This window comes from Pseudophryne corroboree, chromosome 2 (genome assembly GCF_028390025.1).
Source record: "Pseudophryne corroboree isolate aPseCor3 chromosome 2, aPseCor3.hap2, whole genome shotgun sequence".
Lineage (NCBI taxonomy): Eukaryota > Metazoa > Chordata > Amphibia > Anura > Myobatrachidae > Pseudophryne > Pseudophryne corroboree.
This window is the reverse complement of record NC_086445.1, coordinates 937727194-937745271: the sequence shown is the minus strand read 5'-3', so window position 1 is coordinate 937745271 and position 18078 is coordinate 937727194. Positions and strand designations below refer to the sequence as shown.

The window sequence follows — 18078 nt, the reverse complement described above, 5'->3', positions numbered from 1 at the left end:
CTCTTACGTATGTAACCTACTGTATATACTACAATGGCTAACGTTTTTTAAGATTTTGTTCGTTAACCGGCCAAACTCATTCCAGAACTTGGTAAGTTTAAAAATTTAGCAGCCCCCATAGAAACCTAGAGTTTTCCAAGGATGCTTAACATTTGTGGGTATCCCCCAAAGTATCATACATATGCCACATAGGTATATATAATAGGTTCCAATTTATATTTATATATTATTTATTACCAGTTATTTATATCGCGCACACATATTCCACAGCACTTTAAAGACAATATTTGGCCATTCACATAAGTCCCTTCCCCAGTGGAGCTTACAATCTATATTCCCTACCACATGTACACACATTCACGCTGGGGTTCATTTTGTTGGGATCCAATTAACCTACCAGCATATTTTTGGACTTTGGGAGGAAACAGAGTACCCAGAGGAAACCCACGCAAGCACCGGGAGAATAGAACTCCACACAGATAGGGCCGTGGTGGGAATCAAACCCATAACCTCAGTGCTGTGAGGGAGTAAACAGGCAAGATTAACAATGGGGCAGAAGGAGCTCCAGCTCCAGGCCTCCACATATAAAATTGGCCCATCATCATGACAGTATGATGATAACCAGCTGGCCACACAGTCGGCCATAAATCATAAGTATTAAAATTGCATTTCTATTTTACACACAGAATTATGTAATTTGTGTACTTTTAGTTAATAAGGAAGACATTGGGGCCTATGGTATACAGGGTCTGCATGCCTACATTTCATTGGACCCAACTCTTCCACTTCTCATAATAGGCCCTTGGACAATTTCAGCACCAGGCCCATGAGGCCCTTAATCCGGCCCTGGCAGTAATGCTAAGTTTGCTAACCATTACACCATCCGTACTGCCCCAAATATATTGAGGCAGATCCAAAGTGGTGGCTTTAAATTTAGAGGCTACATTGGCAAAATCACACCGAGTCCAGCAAATCGGAGCCTGTTACTTATACCCCATATTCTATTTTGTGATTGCAAATGATTAGTGTATATCAGTGGTTGCTCAAACTCGGTCCTCAGGACCCCACACGGTTCATGTTTTCCATGTCACCCAGCAGCTGCACTGTGTATCACCAACTGTCACATTTTAAAAATCTACAGGTGACCTGCAAAACATGAACCGTGTGGGGTCCTGAGGACCGAGTTTGAGAACCTGTGGTGTAGATGCTTAGTTGCACTGATGAGTATTGACCGAAGTCATTGTGCGCAGTCCTGTGTCTGGCTTGCTGAGAACCAGGTCATAAACAGCGTCCGTTCCGTGTAGTCAGCGAGTAGCATTCCGTGTGTGAATTTGGCAGCATCTACACAAGATAATTTACTTGCAATGTTTTTTTCCCCCTGCAGCATGAGACATATGAACTTCATTAAAGTAATATAGATAATCTTTCTGTAACAGCTGGAAATGTATAACCAACCCATAATACACCTTTAATCTTCCTAATGAATTTCTTTTCTGTTTTTGCAGGCAGACCCGTAATGATTGTGGTTGAATACATGGAAAATGGATCCCTAGACTCCTTCCTGCGGGTGAGGTGTCATTTTCCTGGTGACATTTGAATAAGAAACAATTCTTGCCTAGGATTTAAAATCGTTTCTCATAAATTAATTTCTGCATAATGTTATTCATGGCTTTTTTTTCTCTTTAGAATATCTGCTTTCCCCCAGGCTGAATTACCTTAGTAAGATGATACATTAAAGTATGTCTGGCAAATAAAGACGACTTGAACTTAAGAATATAATTGGTTCTAAGCAGAGTTACCATTTAGGAACAATGAAACTTAAATTAAAGTATTAGAAATAAGAAATAGATTTGTGTGCATTGTTTCCACTTTTGCATAGTGTTAGAAAGTCTTGGTTCTTTAAATGTACATCTCTAGGTATCGTATAATCTATCGTACAATAGATATGTAATGGGATGTGGAATGTATTAATTGTCCCTTTTTTATGACAGTGATACTATATAATGCTATAATTTAAATAATCTCAAGCAAGGATTAGGAATGGTCACTGGCCAGAATGTAATAAAGTCTCCGAGTTCAGCGGCCGTGAAGGATGCCTGGCCGAATTCTGATGTTTTTTTTTTAAGGGGCAATCATTTACAAGACATGGTTTAGCCTTATAAATGATTGCCCCTTTAAAAAAATCATCTGAGTTTGTCCGGTATCCCGCACGGCCGCTGAACTCAGACTTCATTACATCCTGCCCTCTATCAAACTGTATTTTCTGACTGTTCCAACCAGAGTTTGACCTACAATCACTACCCGTTTTGGGAACATTTGGGCCAGTTTTGGGCAATTTACAGTAGTTCAAATTGCCCAAATTAGAAATGCAATCATTCTGTTTTCAGATTAGCAATTTCTTGCACTGGCCAACAGGTGTACAGGAGAAACCCCCAGTGGGCCCCACTACCCGAGGGCCCACCCCCTCCTATAGGGAACAGTGTACAGCTTAGAACCTAATCATAGTGCACAGTCTAGAACCATAGTCCAGTACAGTATAATGTTACATTATAATGCACATGACTACGGTGTATTTCAAGACTCTGTGGATGCTGGCCACACCCCTAAGTATAGGCCCCTGTCAGTGCATTCCCCGGTGGGCCCTTCTTGCTCCAGTCCAACACTGCTTGCACATGTCATTCCCTTAATATCATTGGTATGGTTCTGGCAAAAATGTTAAATAATTTTGACAGCTTTGCTTCTCTTATTGTTTATCACCACTACATGTATTCCATAATAGAAAAGAACAAGATGCTAACAGTCTCACGTAGGGTTTGGCACATTTTACTTAAACGATGCAGAAGGAAAATGAGTCCAATGCGAAGATGCAGATATATGCTTATGCTTTAAGTGTATCACCTTGCACTAAATATGCCTGCCATCATCATAAAGTTGATGCTGATAGATGTTAATGCCCACTAAAAAAAAAAAAAAAAAAAAAATTAAACACACACACACACACACAAATCGTGCGAGCACCGAAGCTTATAGTATAAGCTTGTAAAGGAAATTTTGGTAGCAACGCACACGTCATTTGTGAACTACTAAAAAGGCTTCTACCAGCACTAGGATGACAGACTGAATTGTTGACACTATAACAGTAAATACACGTGGCATGGGGTTCCCTACTATAAAGTCACACGCCCTAGTGGGTGAGCACATGCCAAACAAAAAACAATGCTGACAACCTCCTCTAGAAAAGACACTCCCATTCTGAAATCACCAAGGCATCTCCAACCACCCTTCCAGCATGAGATAAATGGTTAAAAATAAGAAGATTCAACATTTTGTCCTGTGGAACTACTGGCCCCAGCAAGACCATGTAGGAATAAATTATGTTGGTATGCCAGTGCTTGTAGAAGAACAAAGGCCTGTTGGGACTAGTAAGAAAATTCTGTTCAATAAAAACGTAAAAATAATGATAAAAAAGTGTATTAAAAAAATCAAACCCTCTTTTACCCATTCATAGAAACATAGACGCACAAACTTTGACGGCAGATAAGAACCACTTGGCCCATCTAGTCTGCCCCTTTTTTACCATATTTTTACCTTAAACCTTATTTGATCCTTATTTCTTTGTAAGGCTATCGTTATGTCTGTCCCATGCATGTTTACAGTAAATTGCTCTACTGTGTTAGCATCTAGTCTACCACCTCTGATGGGAGGCTATTCCAGTTGTCCACTTCCCTTTCTGTGAAGTAATTTTCCTCAAACTTCCCCTGAAACTCCCCCCTCCAGTCTCAGTGCATGTCCTTGTGTTCTAATACTTCACTTCATTTAAAGAATGTTTACATACCCTTCAACTGTACCTTTTTGGCCGGTACAGTACCGTTTTTTTAAGGTATGTACAGGCCAAAAAGGGCTTTGTACTGATTTTTGGCTCACTGCATCTGAAATTATAGGAAATAGGGCGTGGCTACGCCCCTTTTACCCACGGCCACGCCCCCTTTCCTCATTTGTACCGGTTTTTACGTGTACAATGTTGGAGGGTATGTGTTTACCTCCTGGACTTTGTTAAAACCCTTGATATATTTGAAAGTTTCTATCATGTCCCCCCTTTCCCTTCTCTGCTCCAAACTATACATGTTGAGATTTTTTTGTCTTTGTTTTTGTGTTTTGTGATGTATCCCATGCACCATTTTAATTGCCCTTCTTTGTACACTCTCTATTGTATTATTAATATCCTTCTGAAGATATGGCCTCCAGAATTGAACACAGTATTCTAGATGAGGCCGTACCAATGACCTATACAGTGGCGTTATTACTTCTCTCTTTCTGCTGCTGATTCCACTCCCAATGCAACCAAGAATAACTCCATAAATTACCTAAATCCAGGGGAGATCCTTTTCTCCTTCCAGCTTTTAATCCAATAAAAATTTAAAAAATAAACCAAAATACTAAGATGAAGAAGACTTGTTCGCTCCCGACCACAGCCATAACTAGTGCATAACTATAAAATAGCCGCTTTCCCTCTGTCCAAAAACTTTTAGGCATCATTTTGTGAGGGACATTTTCAATGGGGGCTGGCATGATGGTATCGCAGACAAGTATCTGCAGGTCCAGGCAGTGGCGTAGCAATAGCGCCTGCAGACCCTAGTGCCCACAAGTCACCCAGCGCCTCCAAGCCACCATGGAGCTACGCCACTGGCCATAACATTTTAGACCCAGAAGACCTGCTCACCTCAGGAGAGTAGCAATCCCATGCCCTATCATATGCGCACGCAGGGTGGGGGGGGGGGGGGGTCCGAGTACCTAGAAACCCCCCCTGGCTGGCGATGTATCACGCAGCTCACCGATGTGTGTGACTTTTTTTTTAAACATCGGCCAAGCTGAGGCACTGACAGTAATTTACTGTGCAGCTGCATCCTCAGTCCAATCCATACACTCTGACTCTGGCCGCTGGCTGCATGCAGAGGAATCAGCTCCGCCCAGGCTGTTCACACGGTTAGAGCTTGAGTGGCAGCAGTGACAGACTTTCATCTCTCCCTAGTCCCACACTAAGCACACTCAGCAGCAGCAAGGTTTGTGTGCTTTACATATGCGCGGGGAGGAGGGGGGAAGGCAGGCGCTGGTAGTTATGCTGGTCGGGTCACGGCACTCAAACTCTGGAGTAACTGCAGCTCTTCCACCAGCATGAGGGGGCTGGAGGGGGTGGGTAGACTTGAATAATGATGGTGTCTGTGTTTTACATGGTGGGGGGATGATAGTGCTTGAGTTCCCTGTCTATGGGGGGGAATGCTGGTGTGTGAATAATATAATGGTGTCTGTGCTGTGTGTCTATGGGGTGGGGGGGTGTCGGGTGCTGTGGAGGGAACATGTTATCTGTGCGCTATCTATGGAGGAGTGGTGGTGCTAGTGGGGGGACAGTGGTGTCTGACTGTAGAAATGATGGTGCTTGTGCTCTGTCTATGGGGGGTAGATGCTGGAATGTGGTGCTTGTGCTGTATATGGGTTGGTATTGATATCCCGGCTGTTGGGATCCTGGTGCCCAGCATACCGACGCCAGGATCCCGACCGTCGGAATGTCAGCAGTGGGGCGAGTGCAAAAGAAACCCTTGCGGTCTCGCTGTATATATATATAGCAGTACGGTACAGTAGTCCACTGCTCTACCTCTGTGTCGTCAAGTATACTATCCATCCATACCTGTGCTGCATTTTAGTTGTGCGCAGTATATAGTAGGAGGACAGTGCAGAATTTTGCTGACCACCGGTATATATATAGCAGTACGGTACAGTAGTCCACTGTTCTACATCTGTGTCGTCAAGTATACTATGCATCCATACCTGTGCTGCATTTTTGTTGTGCGCAGTATGTAGTAGGAGGACAGTGCAGAATTTTGCTGACCACCAGTATATATATAGCAGTACGGTACAGTAGTCCACTGCTCTACCTCTGTATCGTCAAGTATACTATGCATCCATACCTGTGCTGCATTTTAGTTGTGCGCAGTATATAGTAGGACAATGCAGAAATTTGCTGACCACCAGTATATATATAGCAGTACGGTACAGTAGTCCACTGCTCTACCTCTGTGTCGTCAAGTATACTATGCATCCATACCTGTGCTGCATTTTAGTTGTGCGCAGTATATAGTAGGAGGACAGTGCAGAATTTTGCTGACCACCAGTATATATATAGCAGTACGGTACAGTAGTCCATTGCTCTACCTCTGTGTCATCAAGTATACTATGCATCCGTACCTGTGCTGCATTTTAGTTGTGCGCAGTATATAGTAGGAGGACAGTGCAGAATTTTGCTGACCACCAGTATATATATAGCAGTACGGTACAGTAGTCCACTGCTCTACCTCTGTGTCGTCAAGTATACTATCCATCCATACCTGTGCTGCATTTTAGTTGTGCGCAGTATATAGTAGGAGGACAGTGCAGAATTTTGCTGACCACCAGTAAATATATAGCAGTACGGTACAGTAGTCCACTGCTCTACCTCTGTGTCGTCAAGTATACTATGCATCCATACCTGTGCTGCATTTTAGTTGTGCACAGTATATAGTAGGAGGACAGTGCAGAATTTTGCTGACCACCAGTATATATATAGCAGTACGGTACAGTAGTCCACTGCTCTACCTCTGTGTCGTCAAGTATACTATGCATCCATACCTGTGCTGCATTTTACTTGTGCGCAGTATATAGTAGGACAGTGCAGAATTTTGCTGACCACCAGTATATATATAGCAGTACGATACAGTAGTCCACTGCTCTACCTCTGTGTCGTCAAGTATACTATGCAACCATACCTGTGCTGCATTTTAGTTGTGCGCAGTATATAGTAGGAGGACAGTGCAGAATTTTGCTGACCACCAGTATATATATAGCAGTACAGTACAGTAGTCCACTGCTCTACCTCTGTGTTGTCAAGTATACTATGCATCCATACCTGTGCTGCATTTTAGTTGTGTGCAGTATATAGTAGGACAGTGCAGAATTTTGCTGACCACCAGCATATATGTAGCAGTACGGTACAGTAGTCCACTGCTCTACCTCTGTGTCGTCAAGTATACTATGCATCCATACCTGTGCTGCATTTTAGTTGTGCGCAGTACATAGTAGGAGGACAGTGCAGAATTTTGCTGACCACCAATATATATATAGCAGTACGGTACAGTAGTCCACTGCTCTACCTCTGTGTCGTCAAGTATACTATGCATTGGTAAAGCTAATTATTTATCTTATAACATTCACTATATATTGGTAAGAGACTCAGTACGCAATGGGCGTACGGGGTACCGTAAGGGTACGCACTTAGCGTAGCAGACGCTAGGCCGTGGTCGAGACGCACGAGCGGCACGTTCGCTCACGGCTTACGCTGGGTATCGAGCACGCTATAGGCGGTCCGAGTACCGTAATGCTACGCTACTAGCGTAGCGGACGCTGTGCCCACAAGAGGAACACAAGCGGCGCAGACGCTCACAGGATGACACACAGTAAACCTTGTATGCAACACAATAAAGGGATACCCTTATACTGTAATTGTCACGATCCGGGTATCTGGACGCCATTTCTTACCCATCAGATGCCTCCTAAGGCTGGCTCAGCGCTCCAGGACCGGATCCCATCTGTTATCCTGATGTGTACATTCCTGTATCCTCTCCTGTCACTCTGGGACGCTGTCACAGTAAACGCCATATTACACCTGGCATGGCGTCTCCCGCGGCCTCCGCCGCCGTCCCTGAACTTCTGCATGCAGAGTGTCTGAGTGGCGATTACGTCAGCCGCGGCCTCCGCTGTGTCCGCGTGGTTGGATGTGCATCTGTCAGCCTGGCGCCTCCTGTCTCCGGTGGCCGGCGCCGCCATTACTGTTTTCATTACCACATGGATTACAAACCAAACTTCCCTCCAAGTGTCTGCATGGGCGCAGCCATCTTGGATTCTGTCAGCTGATCATTTCCACCAATCTGTTGTCAGTATTGATAATCTGCATAATTGCCTAGCCAATCCCTTCCTTGCTGCAGGTATAAATACACTGTGCCTGAGCAAGGAAGGCGTCAGTGCTTTGGTTGTCAAACCTAGTTCCTGTTTGTCTCTCTCCTGTGATTGTCTTCCAGGTTCCAGCTCCTGTCTCAAGACTTCCACCATAGAGACCCGCACCAGCATTCCACCTGCGGTGTAGCCTGACTCTCCAATCCATTGTGGATTCATCTGTTTCCAGCTACAACATTACCTGCTTCCAGCTCAGCTTCCAGCAGAGTACAGCTTCCCTTAAAGGGCCGGTGTCCTTTCTACACTTTACCACTCTCCACCGGTATTATTATTTCTCCGCTCTCAAGTTCTACATTTCAGTTCATATTTCATCGCTCCCAAGTTCATTTATTATTTAACTGGTTCCAGCCAGTATCCACTCCGTGCTAACAACAGTCTGGTTCCAGCCAGTATCCACAGCAGCTGTTTTATCTTCAGCAACCCAGCTTTTCCTGGAACACCAGCTGGCACAATCCTGGGTTATCTCCATTGCTACAGTCGGGCCTGGTAAGGACTTTCCATCTAGAAGATCATAAGAACTATCTCACACTACCAGTGCCCTGTGGCTCCTGCCATCCTGTAGTACCCTGGAACTGTATTTATTCTTTGCTGACTTTTACGTTTTCTTTTACTGCTGCTGTGTTGCGGAGTTGTCATAATAAACATCATTGACTTTTATCCAAGTTGTCGTGGTCACGCCTTCGGGCAGTTATTATTCATGTTACTTACATGTCCAGGGGTCTGATACAACCTCCCAGGTTCCGGTACATCTCAGCCCCTACAACTGAGGCTGCCTCCCGTCAGCTCAGGCCCTCAGTTGTGACAGTAAGCACTGACCTAATGAATCCAGCCGGAGACCAGGATCAAGCGGCCAGGCCGATGCAAGAACTGGCAGCCTGACTAGAACATCAGGAGGCTGCACAGGGCCACATCATCCGCTGTCTCCAGGATCTCTCTACTCGGCGGGATGGGATTCAGACAACTCTCCGTGGATCAGGCGCGTCTGGTGCGTCAACCACAGTGACTCCAGCTATAACCCCACCCACCTTACCCATTTCTGCTCCACGTCTTCATCTTCCAACGCCAGCAAAATTTGACGGATCTCCAAGATTCTGCAGGGGATTTCTCAACCAGTGTGAGATTCAGTTTGAGCTACAACCTGGCAATTTTCCCAGTGACCATACAAAAATTGCCTACATTATTTCTCTTCTCAGTGGCTCAGCCCTTGATTGGGCATCACCGTTATGGGAGAGGTCCGACACCCTGCTATCTTCCTACACTGCCTTCGTGTCAACATTCAGGCGCATCTTCGACGAGCCAGGCCGGGTAACCTCAGCTTCATCCGAGATTCTCCGTTTACGCCAGGGGTCACGTACTGTAGGACAATATCTGATACAGTTCCAGATCCTGGCATCCGAACTGGCATGGAACGACGAGGCCCTATATGCTGCATTCTGGCATGGCTTATCTGAGCGTATTAAAGATGAGTTAGCTACCAGAGACTTACCTTCTAAGTTAGATGAGCTAATCTCACTCTGCACGAAAGTTGATTTACGTTTCAGAGAGAGAGCAACTGAGCGTGGAAGATCATCTGCTCCAAAATCTTCTGCTCCTCCTCCTCGCCAACTGTCACCATCTAAAGATGAGCCCATGCAACTTGGCCGTTCCCGTTTAACTCCTGCTGAGCGCCGAAGACGTCTCTCCGAGTTTCTCTGTCTCTATTGTGCAGCTCCGTCTCACACCATTAATGCCTGTCCCAAACGTCCGGGAAACTCCAAATCCTAGCTCGCCAAGGAGAGGGCCGGCTAGGAGTAATGATCTCCTCTCCATCTCCTCAAGATTGTAATCTCCCAGTCTCGCTTCAAGTTGCTCAACGTTATCGGAACGTCATTGCCCTCCTTGATTCCGGAGCAGCTGGGAACTTTATTACCGAAGCCTATGTTAAACGGTGGTCCCTACCCACCGAGAGACTTCCTTCGTCCATTTCTTTAACTGCCGTGGATGGCAGCAAAATTTTTGATGCAGTTATTTCTTTAAGGACTCTACCAGTTCGTCTGAGAGTGGGAGTTCTTCATTCCGAACTTATTTCTTTTTTAGTGATTCCAAGAGCCACACATCCTGTGGTCCTGGGCCTTCCATGGCTCCGTCTTCACAATCCTACAATTGATTGGACGACTACGCAAATCCTGGCATGGGGTTCCTCCTGTGCTGAGACATGTTTGTTTAAAGTATTGCCTGTCTGTTCTTCCTCCCCCAGGTCGTCTGATGTTCCACCTCCTCCATATCAAGATTTCACGGATGTGTTCAGTAAAGCTTCTGCTGATATCCTTCCTCCTCATAGAGAATGGGACTGTCCGATTGATCTCGTTCCAGGGAAGGTTCCACCTCGAGGCCGAACTTATCCGTTGTCTCTGCCTGAGACGCATTCTATGGAGGAATATATTAAAGAGAACCTAGCAAAGGGGTTCATTCGACCTTCTTCTTCTCCAGCCGGCGCAGGCTTCTTTTTTGTAAAAAAGAAAGATGGTGGTCTGCGGCCGTGCATCGACTACAGAGGTTTGAACGACATTACCATCAAGAACCGTTATCCTTTACCCCTGATTACTGAGCTCTTTGACAGAGTTAGCGGAGCTACCATCTTTACAAAGCTGGACTTGCGAGGTGCATACAATCTCATCCGGATCCGTGAAGGTGACGAGTGGAAGACCGCCTTTAACACCCGTGACGGACATTATGAGTACCTCGTCATGCCCTTCGGATTGAGCAATGCTCCAGCTGTCTTCCAGCATTTTGTCAATGAGATCTTCAGAGACATTCTATACCGTCATGTCGTGGTCTATCTAGACGATATCCTCATTTTTGCCAACGATTTAGAGGAACATCGTATTTGGGTTAAAGAGGTTCTGTCCCGTCTCCGTGTCAATCATCTCTATTGCAAATTAGAAAAATGCGTCTTTGAAGTCAAGTCCATTCCATTTCTAGGGTACATTGTGTCCGGTTCCGGACTAGAGATGGATCCTGAGAAACTACAAGCAATCCAAAATTGGCCGGTACCCTTAACCCTCAAAGGGGTCCAGAGGTTCTTAGGGTTCGCCAACTATTACCGAAAGTTTATACGAGACTTTTCCACCATTGTGGCGCCTATTACTGCTTTCACTAAGAAGGGTGCTAACCCGTCCAAGTGGTCTGAAGAAGCCATGCAAGCATTTCATCTTTTAAAACAAAGGTTCATCTCTACGCCTGTTCTGAAACAGCCTGACATCGACTCTCCTTTCATCTTAGAGGTGGATGCCTCCTCCGTTGGAGTAGGAGCGGTGTTATCTCAGAGGGCTAAAGATGGCCATTTACACCCTTGCAGTTTCTTCTCCCGGAAGTTCTCCCCAGCTGAGCGCAACTATGCCATTGGCGACCAGGAGTTGCTAGCCATCAAGCTCGCTCTAGAAGAGTGGAGGTATCTGTTGGAGGGAGCTTCTCATTCAATCACCATACTTACAGACCACAAGAACCTTTTATATCTGAAAGGCGCACAATGTCTCAACCCTCGTCAGGCCAGATGGGCACTTTTCTTTTCCAGGTTCGACTTTAAACTCCAGTTCTGTCCGGGCTCTCAGAATCGCAAGGCCGATGCCCTTTCCCGCTCATGGGAGCAAGAAAATGAGTCAGAGTCTTCAGACAAGCATCCTATTATAAATCCGTTGGCATTCTCCAGGGTAGGGATGGACTCTATGCCCCCATCAGGGAAAAGTTTTGTGAAACCGATGCTAAGGAAGAAGCTCATGCATTGGGCCCATGCTTCCCGTTTTGCCGGACATACAGGTATCCAAAAAACCCTGGAGTTTATCTCTAGGTCCTATTGGTGGCCAACTCTGAAAAAGGACGTCTTGGAGTTTATTGCATCTTGCCCAAAGTGTGCTCAACATAAGGTATCCCGCCAGTCGCCTGCGGGGCAACTGGTTCCACTATCTGTTCCCCGTCGACCTTGGACCCATTTGTCGATGGATTTTATTACAGATTTACCCATGTGCAACAAGTTCAATACCATCTGGGTGGTAGTTGACCGGTTCACCAAGATGGCACACTTCATTCCTCTCACCGGTCTTCCGTCAGCTTCCAAGTTGGCTCAAGTATTCATACAAGAGATCTTCCGACTCCACGGTCTTCCTGAAGAAATTATCTCAGATCGAGGAGTTCAATTCACAGCCAAATTCTGGCGAAGTTTATGTCAAGTCCTCCAAGTCAAGCTAAAGTTTTCCACGGCTTACCATCCTCAGACCAATGGTCAAACCGAGAGGGTGAATCAGGACTTGGAGGCCTTCCTCCGCATCTATGTGTCCTCCTCTCAAGATGACTGGGTTCAATTACTTCCCTGGGCCGAGTTCTGTCATAACAACCAGTATCATTCTTCATCTGCTTCAACACCATTCTTCACTAACTTTGGATTCCACCCTAAAGTCCCTGAGTTCCAACCGCTTCCAGCAACTTCTGTTCCCGCAGTGGATATCACCTTGCATCAGTTTGCCAATATCTGGAAGAGCGTACGATCAGCTCTGCACAAGGCATCGTTCAGGTACAAGAAGTTTGCGGATAAGAAGCGTCGAGCAGTTCCTGCTCTCAAGGTGGGTGATCGGGTATGGTTATCCACGAAGAATTTGAGGTTAAGAGTTCCCAGTATGAAGTTTGCACCTCGCTATATCGGTCCTTTCAAGATTGAACAAGTCATCAATCCTGTTGCTTACAGACTCCAGTTGCCTCCCTTCTTAAAAATACCCAGGACATTCCATGTTTCCCTGTTGAAACCGCTGATCTTGAATCGGTTTCATTCCTCACTTCCTCCAACTCCGAAAGTCCAAACTCAACGAGGCGTTGAGTATGAAGTGGCCAAGATCCTTGACTCACGTCACCGTTACGGTCAACTACAATATCTTATTGACTGGAAGGGTTATGGTCCTGAGGAACGTTCATGGACCAATGCTTCTGATGTCCATGCTCCTGCCTTGGTCCGGAGATTCCATTCCAAGTTTCCTCAAAAGCCAAAGAAGTGTCCTGGGGCCACTCCTAAAGGGGGGGGGTGCTGTCACGATCCGGGTATCTGGACGCCATTTCTTACCCATCAGATGCCTCCTAAGGCTGGCTCAGCGCTCCAGGACCGGATCCCATCTGTTATCCTGATGTGTACATTCCTGTATCCTCTCCTGTCACTCTGGGACGCTGTCACAGTAAACGCCATATTACACCTGGCATGGCGTCTCCCGCGGCCTCCGCCGCCGTCCCTGAACTTCTGCATGCAGAGTGTCTGAGTGGCGATTACGTCAGCCGCGGCCTCCGCTGTGTCCGCGTGGTTGGATGTGCATCTGTCAGCCTGGCGCCTCCTGTCTCCGGTGGCCGGCGCCGCCATTACTGTTTTCATTACCACATGGATTACAAACCAAACTTCCCTCCAAGTGTCTGCATGGGCGCAGCCATCTTGGATTCTGTCAGCTGATCATTTCCACCAATCTGTTGTCAGTATTGATAATCTGCATAATTGCCTAGCCAATCCCTTCCTTGCTGCAGGTATAAATACACTGTGCCTGAGCAAGGAAGGCGTCAGTGCTTTGGTTGTCAAACCTAGTTCCTGTTTGTCTCTCTCCTGTGATTGTCTTCCAGGTTCCAGCTCCTGTCTCAAGACTTCCACCATAGAGACCCGCACCAGCATTCCACCTGCGGTGTAGCCTGACTCTCCAATCCATTGTGGATTCATCTGTTTCCAGCTACAACATTACCTGCTTCCAGCTCAGCTTCCAGCAGAGTACAGCTTCCCTTAAAGGGCCGGTGTCCTTTCTACACTTTACCACTCTCCACCGGTATTATTATTTCTCCGCTCTCAAGTTCTACATTTCAGTTCATATTTCATCGCTCCCAAGTTCATTTATTATTTAACTGGTTCCAGCCAGTATCCACTCCGTGCTAACAACAGTCTGGTTCCAGCCAGTATCCACAGCAGCTGTTTTATCTTCAGCAACCCAGCTTTTCCTGGAACACCAGCTGGCACAATCCTGGGTTATCTCCATTGCTACAGTCGGGCCTGGTAAGGACTTTCCATCTAGAAGATCATAAGAACTATCTCACACTACCAGTGCCCTGTGGCTCCTGCCATCCTGTAGTACCCAGGAACTGTATTTATTCTTTGCTGACTTTTACGTTTTCTTTTACTGCTGCTGTGTTGCGGAGTTGTCATAATAAACATCATTGACTTTTATCCAAGTTGTCGTGGTCACGCCTTCGGGCAGTTATTATTCATGTTACTTACATGTCCAGGGGTCTGATACAACCTCCCAGGTTCCGGTACATCTCAGCCCCTACAACTGAGGCTGCCTCCCGTCAGCTCAGGCCCTCAGTTGTGACAGTAATGATATAACGCTTCTTAACCTTGTTAATATAAAAGCTGCTTGAGCGATTGAGACGCTCCGAATACCCTTAGCAATGTAATGATACACACAATACTTGTAAGGTTCCAAAACCTTTATCTAGATGATTTTAGTATGTAAAAGGGGAAAACAGTTACAGCTTATACACTACAGCACTAACATAAACACCTAAACAGAATAGCTGAAATTATACAATATACAACAGTTTCTTAATCCTAAACAATAACAGAGAGAGAGAGAGTATGGCAAATACAAACAGAGAACAAGTTGGTTACAGAGAAACTTACACACGTGGGAATGACTTCGCCGGCGCAACCTTGACCAGGGCTCTAGCCTTCAGTGTGAAAACCTTGCAGAGTCTTGTGTCACCAAGCCTATTGCAAGCTATATTTATTTACTAACTCAAGACATACTACAATAGATACTGTGTGCTCTCTTTCCATTGGTTAGGGGGTGGGACATGTACTGCACCTGGGATCATTGGTTAGTTCAAGAAGTGGGCGATGGCTAGGACTTGTTAGTATTCTAAATTCCTCTTTGTCTGATTATATTGAGGAAAGCTATTGTTTTGGATCTTACAAACAAACTCTGTCTCAGGGCTTTGTTTACCCCACCTTCAGTTGAGACAATTGACTACTCAGCACTCATTATTCTGGAGAGAAACCTGGTTCTATTCATAAACAAAGGTGTAAGCCCTCTTCATAGAATCTCAAAGCTTAGTGTAAATAAGGCTATTGTATTCAGTCTGTGGGAAATAAATGACTAAATTCTATTCACCTACCCTGCACTTGTGTAATTTATTCGGAATGCAATTAATCTTATTTTCTACTTCTGTGCATAACCATGAGCAGGAACTATGCGAATCCCTCCCAATTATCATAAGCACAACACCCCTTCAATACCCCACAGCTGGACACCATACACTACCCTCCAACCTTTGTCTGAGCCCTCCCAGCATGCAAAGAGGAATCTCTCTGTCCCTGAACCAGTTACACTAATCATACTTACAGATATTATTAAAGGGAATATTACCTATAAAATACATTATTTGGATTAAATATGTAACGATCGAGTCGCCCACCAGACGCACACAAACTCTACCGTAAATGCACATACCACGCGCCTGAGCGCCCGACCGTGGAGGCGCCGTCACGCAACTGCGTATATGCGCACGCACGGGAGAGAATGTGCAGCGGGCAAGCGCATGGGGTTAATACAAGGCATCATAGGTCGCTATATTTTTCGACTTTGACAGCATCCATACCTGTGCTGCATTTTAGTTGTGCGCAGTATATAGTAGGAGGACAGTGCAGAATTTTGCTGACCACCAGTATATATATATAGCAGTACTGTACAGTAGTCCACTGCTCTACCTCTGTGTCGTCAAGTATACTATGCATCCATACCTGTGCTGCATTTTAGTTGTGCGCAGTATATAGTAGGAGGACAGTGCAGAATTTTGCTGACCACCAGTATATATATAGCAGTATGGTACAGTAGTCCATTGCTCTACCTCTGTGTCGTCAAGTATACTATCCATCCATACATGTGCTGCATTTTAGTTGTGCGTAGTATATAGTAGGAGGACAGTGCAGAATTTTGCTGACCACCAGTATATATATAGCAGTACGGTACAGTAGTCCACTGCTCTACCTCTGTGTCGTCAAGTATACTATGCATCCATACCTGTGCTGCATTTTAGTTGTGCGCAGTATATAGTAGGAGGACAGTGCAGAATTTTGCTGACCACCAGTATATATATAGCAGTATGGTACAGTAGTCCACTGCTCTACCGCTGTGTCATCAAGTATACTATGCATCCATACCTGTGCTGCATTTTAGTTGTGCGCAGTATATAGTAGGAGGACAGTGCAGAATTTTGCTGACCACCAATATATATATAGCAGTACGGTACAGTAGTCCACGGCTCTACCTCTGTGTCATCAAGTATACTATGCATCCATACCTGTGCTGCATTTTAGTTGTGCACAGTATATACTATATAGTAGGAGGACAGTGCAGAATTTTGCTGACCACCAGTATATATATAACAGTACGGTACAGTAGTCCACTGCTCTACCTCTGTGTCGTCAAGTATACTACAAAAGTTCAGTAAAATGACCCAAAAATCAAAATTAAAAGCGTCTGATGAGAAGCGTAAACTTGCCAATATGCCATTTACGACACGGAGTGGCAAGGAACGGCTGAGGCCCTGGCTTATGTTCATGGCTAGTGGTTCAGATTCACATGAGGATGGAAAACTGCAGTGCCACTCCTAGATGGGCCAGGTGTTTGTGTCGACCACTTGGGTCGCTTAGCTTAGTCATCCAGCGACCTTGGTGCACCTCTTTTTTTCTTTGTATCATGTGCCGTTTGGGAAATATTTTTTGAATCAGCCATCCTGTCTGACACTGCAGTGCCACTCCTAGATGGGCCAGGTGTGTTTGTGTCGGCCACTTGGGTCGCTTAGCTTAGCCATCCAGCGACCTTGGTGCACCTCTTTTTTTCTTTGCATCATGTGCTGTTTGGGGACTATTTTATGAAGTGCCATCCTGTCTGACACTGCAGTGCTACTCCTAGATGGGCCAGGTGTTTGTGTCGGCCACTTGGGTCGCTTAGGTTAGTCATCCAGCGACCTTGGTGCAAATTTTAGGACTAAAAATAATATTGTGAGTTGTGAGGTGTTCAGAATAGACTGGAAATGAGTGGAAATTATGGTTATTGAGGTTAATAATACCATGGGATCAAAATGACCCCCAAATTCTATGATTTAAGCTGTTTTTGAGGGGTTTTTGTAAAAAAAACACCCGAATCCAAAACACACCCGAATCCGACAAAAAATTTTCAGAGAGGTGTTGCCAAAACGCGTCCGAATCCAAAACATGGCCGCGGAACCGAATCCAAAACCAAAACACAAAACCCGAAAAATTTCCGGTGCACATCACTAATTAACACCTCTCGAGGAGTGACATTATGTAACTCATTTAGGGGCAGATGTACTAAGCCTGGGAGAGAGATGAAGTGGAGTGAGATAAACAGTGTTGGACTGTGGCATGAAGGACCCACCGGGGGAATGCATTGGAAGCGGTTCATGCTTAGTGGTGTGGCCAGCCACCACAGAGGATTGTCCTGTGCCGTATAATGTAACGTATGTATAATTTATAATTCAAGTGCACTGTCTGGAACCTGATCCCTAGAGGAGGAAGTGCACCCTCAGGGAGCAGGGTCCATTATGGGTTTCCCCTATACCACTGTGGGCCAGTCAAACCCTGGAGATAAACTACCTACCAATCAGCTCCTGATGGGCAGTAGTAAGGGGATAGAAAGCTTCTACTGCTGGGTCAGGTAAAGGATGAGGAGGAGGGGTACTACTGTGACATAATGTTAAAAAGGGGCACTACTGTGCGGTGTAATGTGACTAAGGTTGCACTACTGTGTGACATAACGTGAATGAGGTTCTCTACTGTGTGACACAACGTGAATAAAGCGCACTATTGTGTACCATAAGGTGAATAAGGACTACTACAGTGTGGCGTAACGTGAATAAGGGACATGACTGTGCAGTGTAATGTAAATAAGGTTGTACTATAGTGTGTGCGTGCCCTTTACATGGTGCACGCGCCCCCTTTCTCATTTGCGTACGCGCTTTAGG

At 45.5% G+C, this 18078-nt stretch overlaps 1 protein-coding gene across 3 annotated transcripts in view; it reads left to right on the top strand.

Moving 5' to 3' along the window:
* The window catches only part of LOC135050113 (ephrin type-A receptor 6), a 1497116-nt gene that overhangs the window by 1361331 nt on the left and 117707 nt on the right, over positions 1-18078 (top strand). For all 3 annotated transcript variants that reach the window (XM_063956287.1, XM_063956286.1, XM_063956285.1), the window contains one exon: positions 1506-1567. In XM_063956287.1, coding sequence (XP_063812357.1) covers positions 1506-1567 — 62 coding nt within the window. The remainder of the gene's footprint in view (positions 1-1505; positions 1568-18078) is intronic.